The sequence below is a fragment of the Anoplophora glabripennis genome, unplaced genomic scaffold (genome assembly GCF_000390285.2).
Source record: "Anoplophora glabripennis isolate ALB-LARVAE unplaced genomic scaffold, Agla_2.0 scaffold2591, whole genome shotgun sequence".
NCBI classification, from domain to species: domain Eukaryota; kingdom Metazoa; phylum Arthropoda; class Insecta; order Coleoptera; family Cerambycidae; genus Anoplophora; species Anoplophora glabripennis.
Genome location: NW_019418673.1, coordinates 1 through 6,689, shown reverse-complemented (window position 1 = coordinate 6,689; position 6,689 = coordinate 1). Strand labels below are relative to the sequence as shown.

At 28.8% G+C, this 6,689-nt stretch overlaps 1 protein-coding gene across 1 annotated transcript; it reads right to left on the bottom strand.

The window, feature by feature from the left end:
• Window positions 1–4,652: 4,652 nt before the first annotated feature.
• Window positions 4,653–6,458, bottom strand: LOC108916662 (SAC3 domain-containing protein 1-like). Its single transcript, XM_018722960.1, has 7 exons — window positions 6,262–6,458; window positions 6,010–6,201; window positions 5,795–5,956; window positions 5,320–5,556; window positions 5,123–5,260; window positions 4,881–5,067; window positions 4,653–4,798 (listed from the first exon to the last, which is right to left on the bottom strand). The coding sequence occupies exons 1-7, from the start codon at window positions 6,327–6,329 to the stop codon at window positions 4,715–4,717; spliced, it is 1,068 nt and encodes a 355-aa protein (XP_018578476.1). The 5' UTR covers window positions 6,330–6,458; the 3' UTR covers window positions 4,653–4,714.
• Window positions 6,459–6,689: the final 231 nt, after the last annotated feature.

Below are 6,689 nucleotides of genomic sequence, written 5' to 3'. Positions count from 1 at the left end.
ACTACAGGACTGAGTTTTTGTACACGTATTACCACTATTAATAGCTACTTTTCTGCACCCTTCTCGAATTCATTGAACGTGCCAGTGGTGGAGATTTTAAGGTATCGTAAGGGTTTCCCCCCCCCTAACTTTTACACCACTGGAAAAATTGACATTTGACAGCAAATTCTGAAGCGCCAATGAATTTTACACAAAAAGAGTTCTCTTGGTTCATTGCTCTAAAGTCAACCGTTTTCAAGAAAAATTACATTTTATGAACAAAAACAAACATTTTGCTAACGTTTCGAAAATCTTTTGTAATTCAAAAGATAGTAATAATTAACAAGTTTAACGAAATCAACAACATTCGCCACAAGTAGCTATTAATAGTGGTAATGTGTGTACAAAAGCTCAGTCCTGTAGTTCAAACGGTTCCTAAGATATTGGCAAAAATCTGAAAAAAAGTTTTGACACCGTGTATCTCGAAAACAAAAGCCCGGAGAGAAAAATGGAAGAGGAAAAAAATATTTCTCTTTTCAAGAGAAATATAGAGTTTTCCGTTGCGGCACTTATTTAGGAACACCCTGTATATTGACATTAAAGTAGACTATCTCTGTAACCCTGAGAATGTACAAAAAACAGAGTGGGTATCAATATATCTGAAATGCGTTGCTCAATTGTTTTTATTTTATTTTTCCACTGCTGTATATTATAATCAGGGTTGCGAATTTTCTAATTAAAAAAATTTGGATTAAAAATTAAATTTTCAATTTTGAATCCCAAAATCGGAATTAAAAATTGAAAATTCAATTCTTAATCCCAAATTCAGAATTAAAAATTGAGAACATTTTTTAATTTAAAAATTGGAGTCACAAATAAAAAAATTATTTTTCAAATCAAAAGCTGGAATGGAAAGGGACAAAAAAGAAAAGATTTACATATTTCTAACTGAAATACTATAATTAAAAGTAATTAAATGTAAAGAAGACAAAGTGTTAAAGTATGAGGAAATTTTATTAAAAATAAGCTTTCTTTTTACAAAGAAAACAGGTATTTAAAGACATTATACATTAAATTTAATCAATTATTTTTTTTAAATTTGCTTTAGCAAGTATTCTTTGCTCAAAATGCTGATCATTTAATTTATTGTATTTTGGCAAATTAAGCATTGTCGCATTACTAAAGAGTCTTTTGACGGAGGCAGAAGATGGTAAAGGCGTGTTGTATCTTAAGAATGTTTTTTTTATTTCTGGAAAGCGTTCTAAGATGCTCGTCAATGGTATCATCCGGAGATCCAAAGTCAAAATCTTGAATTTCTTCTATACTATTAGTGCTTGACGACTGTAAACAAATCGTGCTAAAATATAAACTTGAAACTTGACCGATACCCAAGGATTTTATACAAGTATGTATAAAAGTTGTATAAAATCCTTGACCGAAACCTACGTTCTAGTAATTTCTCCGGCAAGGTTACCTCTAGAGTATTGAAGATGGCGCTGTGCGAGCTCTAGTTCTCTAGTTTCCAATGGTAGCACACAAAGTGCACAAGCGCGAAATAATTTAAAATTCAACTTGGGATTAATTTTTTTTCTATTATTCAATCCTGTATTTAGGATTAAAATTTTTATTTTTAATTTTTAATTCGATTGTTCGGATTAAAAATTTATTTTCAATATTTCAATCCGATTTTTGGGATTAAAAATTTATTTTTAATTTTTTAATCCGGTGTTTGGGATTAGAAATTTTAAAATTATTTTTAACATTTTCGGGATTACAAAATGAAAATAAATTTTTAATTTAAATGTTAATTCAATTATCTTTTTAATGCATTATTTGCAACCCTGATTATAATTAATGACATTTTCAATGTAATTTTGACATTTTTTGTCTAATAACATCCAAAAATAATCACAGTAAGATAATGTTTTAACTCCTATAAAATTTCACCTGATTTTCAGTGATATGATAGTTGATTTGACATAATGATCTTTAAAAAATTTGTTCTTAATTTAGTAGGTAAAATCACTGTTTCTTTATACCAATCGGCTTTATTAGTGAAAATTAAACCTTTTCATCTTCAGTGTTCAGGTTTAATTAAGTAACAAAAAAATAAAGGTTACACCCATAATTTGTATGAAAGAAAATTCAAAAAATAATTCTTTTCTATTATACAGGAGATAACTTTGAATGAGGGTTATATTTATACGGAAGCTATTTTTGATCTTTAAAAATATATATCCTAAGTTTATTTTTTCAAATTCTGTTCAAAATTGAATTTGTTTTTCTTTTATTGTAATTTTTGTAGCTCGCCTCTGAATAGTCTAGGTCTAAGGTAAATTGAAACACTATGCACGCCACTGTGAATGCATACCCATTTGGGGGCTATGGCACGCATTGTTGTCAAATCTCACATTTCTCGATTTTTATACGTTTATTAGGGTGGCCCAAAAAAAACGAATTTTTTTTTTGTGTCTCTTGCGAAAATATGTTAGTTTATCATGTTTTAAGAGCCCCCTCAAAAAATCAGCCCAAAAAAATTTTTTTAAAGGTCCTCAAGATTTTTTAAAATTTCCAAAATCAGCAAACATTGGATTTTCTTTTCTCATTATTTTATCATTTTCTAGGTTGAAAAAATCTCGATTCTGAAAATTTCAAATCGATATTTTAATTTCTAAATTATTTTAACTTAAAAGTAGTGTACCTAAAATGTTTTCGAGCGACCTCTAAAAATAAGTACTTATCAACGAACTAATAAATTTTTTTATTGAATTTGATGAACAAAAGAATAGAAATATGTCATGAGACACTTAAAAAATTTCTCGAGGCAAAATTTACTACCGCACTATCAAATTATTGATAATTTTTTATTTTTAAAATTTAAGTGTCTCGTGATTTATTTCTATTCTTTTGTTCATCAAATTCAATAAAAAAAAATTATTAGTTCGTTGACATTTATTTTTTAGAGCTCGCTCGAAAACAGGTATACTACTTTGAAAGTTAAAATAATTATGAGCGACATTTAGAAATTAAAATATAGATTTGAAATTTTCAGAATCGAGATTTTTTTCAACCTAGAAAATGAGAAAATAACGAGAAAAATTAAATTTTCTACGATTTTGGAAATTTTTAAAAATCTTGAGCGACCTCTAAAAAAATGTTTTTTAACCTGATTTTTTGAGGGAGCTCTTAAAACATGATAAACTAACATAGTTTCACAACAAATAATTTAGTTAAACTTAGACTACACAAGACACTTCACTAAATATATAAATATAAAATTAAATAAGTTAATAAATTACAACATTGCACTATACAAATTCTATTTCCATTCCAGTAAAAGCTAACACTTACTAATATTACACAGAAAGTCGCGGAATTATCTACCGCATTAGGAACATCTTTTTGTAAACCAGCGGTAGTCAAACTGTGTTCCATCGAACCCTGGGGTTCCGTACAACCTCTCTGGGGGTTTCCGCGACTCAAAAACTTAAAATTTTATTATCGATAATTACATAATTCAAAAAAATTTATAGTCTTAAAACTTTTTATTTTTATAAGTTACTATAAGAGCTTTATCTATTTATGCAAGTGCAAGTAGTCGGTTTATATCTTATAAGGTGGCGCAACGTTCTTCGCGTTGGTTAAGTCGCCTTTCCCATGATTTTTGGCTAGAGATTTATAAGGAATATCCTGAAATTGCTGACCAGGCAATAAATGTATTACTGCCTTTTGCAACTACGTACCTGTCCGAAAAATCATTTTCCATGTACGTAGCGACAAAAACAAAGCATCGCAATGCGTTTAATGCAGAATTTGAAATGTGATTGCAACTTACAATAATAGCACCTGATTTTAACATATTATGTAAAAATATTCAAGCACATCCACTCTTTTTTTAATTACTCAATAAATATTCACTTTAACTTTAATCTTACTTACTTTACTATTTTTACTTAGTGGAATATTTATTTTGTTAATCATAGTACATATTTGTAAATATATTAGATAATCAGTAAAAAATGTGTTTGAAAAAATCGAAATGTTGGCGGGGTTCCGCAAGTCGTAAAAGTTTAACGACCGCTGTTGTAAACCAACAAACGTAATGACACGGTGTTATATCACATCAGGTGGATTGATATTATTGTAGATAATTCACTTAACCTATTAGAGTAAGACAGTGAGATTCACAAACTAAACACAGTGCTTTAAAAATATAGTAACAAATACTTTTTATTAGAAACTTGAAATGTTTAAAATTCATTAGATTAGTATTTTTATTTATCATTTATTATGTATGTACATGCGTATCCCAATAAAATTTTTTACAAATACTCAATATTCATAGTTATATAGCCACTTTAAAATGACAAATTAACTCGACTTAAAATAAAAATTATTTGCATATTAGTATTCTGGGAAACAAGTACTATTACTCCTAAAACACTGACCACCACTTAAAGTTAGATCCTGTATATGGCAAAACAAATTAATTTCTTGTGAAAAATTAGCGCACAAATTCTGTTTTACTTTCCCAATATCTTTAACGATTATGAAGTTAGTGGAATCTAATATTTTCAGGTGTTGACCCTTTACTTTAAATGTATCATTTCTTTATTCAATCACAACAGGATTACTAAATAAAAAATTAACAAATAAAAATCAAGGTAAATATATTTAAGTAGGTATATAAAAAAAATATAAACACAACAAAATAATATAAAACGTAAAACATTTTTCATTCATCTCCAAACAGAATTAAAGTAGAGACACTAACATCATTTAGCTTCTGATCGACAAAATCTTGATGTGACGGAGGCAGCTGAAAGTATCAATGAAATATAAAAAAACATTTTATTCAAAAGAATAAAAGTTATAAAACAAAATACCAAAAATGTGCTCACCATCTTATTATCATTGAACGAACTCCTTAAAAAACAAATTCCATTGTCTCGAACTTCTAATCCATAATATTTACAGTCACTGAATACATCTCGGTCATTATTGTACAACAATAGACTTTTTAGAACATGTACAGGAAAAATTAAGTTTTTAGAACTATAAGCTACAGACATAATTTTTAAGACAGTCCTAAAATAGTATTCATAAACTTTTAATGTTCAAAATTTGTAGACATGCCACAAACCTTCTCAATTTTGGTAAGTGTAGGGTTGCCACAGCCTGAAGTAATATTGGAAGCTGTTTTATTAGTCTACAAACTCTGATGAAATTACTGTTTGTATATGAAAGGGATAGTTCTAAAGCAGTTTCTACCACGTCAGTTCTATTAATTTAAATAAAAATTTAATTGTTTTCAAAATAAAACAAAGTATTATTACGTACCTCCATATTTTAGATAAATTTAAAGGTCTTATAATTGCTTCAGAATCTCCTAAATTTAAGACTAAATATAAAGCCTCAAAATGTGGTCTATTTTCAATTAAAAATGAATATACTTCGCCATCCTTACCACTTATCTCCTCACAGCAATCATACATACACAAAAGTCTTTTTAGGCACTCTTGTAAATGAGTTGTGTTTATAACTGGATCAAAACTGTTTATGTTTTCCTCACATAGTCTGAAAACCATACACTTTAATATATAGAACAAAAAAAAAACATTTAATTATTAGTTGTCGGTTTTATACATAGAAAAAAAAAAAAGAAAATGGAGACAAAGGTTAAATAATTAATAGTTGAAATTTCAATGAAATGGTTTTCATTAAAAAAAATATAAATTTATTGAAAGAGTTTAACATCTAATGCTCTGCCAATAAGTTAGATTAAGTATATGCCCAAAATATTTTAATTCATTACCTATATGAAGCATATGCATGAAATCTTACTATAGGTTGAAGAATACTGATGCAATAGGCTTTAGAAGAATTCTGAATGACTAGATCTTGCCTTATTGACCTTAACCTATCCATTACAAAATCATAAATCACTGTCCAAGGTAAATCTTTCCTAGATATAATACTAAAATTAAAACATTAAGTAATATCTAATGAACAGTATCTCTTACTTCTTACTCATCTAAAAGGTAATTTAATGTTTTTAACAAAATATTTGGCGGTCTTAAATTTTTTGGGTCTTGCATAGATTTTCCTGCTGCAGACCGACAAAATGTTTTGACCATACGGCTTCTATCAGCTTTTGGTTTACGGTCTCTTTCAGTTCCTGGCACTACTTCCAAAGTATGCAGGAGACTTTCTTTTTCTCGTCTGTGGAAAGTCGAAGAATGAAATTAAATTTAAATTAATAAAACTGAATTAATTACTAACAGTTTTATTTCTTCATCGGGGCACATGTTCTGACATATTCCTACCACATAACTTTCTAAAGATTCCATTTCCACTTAAATTGCCACTAGTTAATCAATGCACACATAACATACTATAATCCAAACTTGAATACAGCAGAGACAGCGAATAATTTCTGTAATTTGTAAATAAAAACAAAAGCCCTTACATATGTCATAGATTTGACAGCATTTTGTGTTTGACAGTACAGGTACTATGGATGGAGCCAAGCCGACTTTCTGTGCCTTGTAGCTGTTTCAACATGAACACTGAACAGCAAAAGCGTCAGCTATTTGCCCTAGGTCAGGTGACCTAGGCTGATGAAAATGCTCACCAACCAATATCCCATATCCTTTACCAAACTCATAAAATCCTACCTACACCACCGAAAATTCCGCATCCAAATCCAA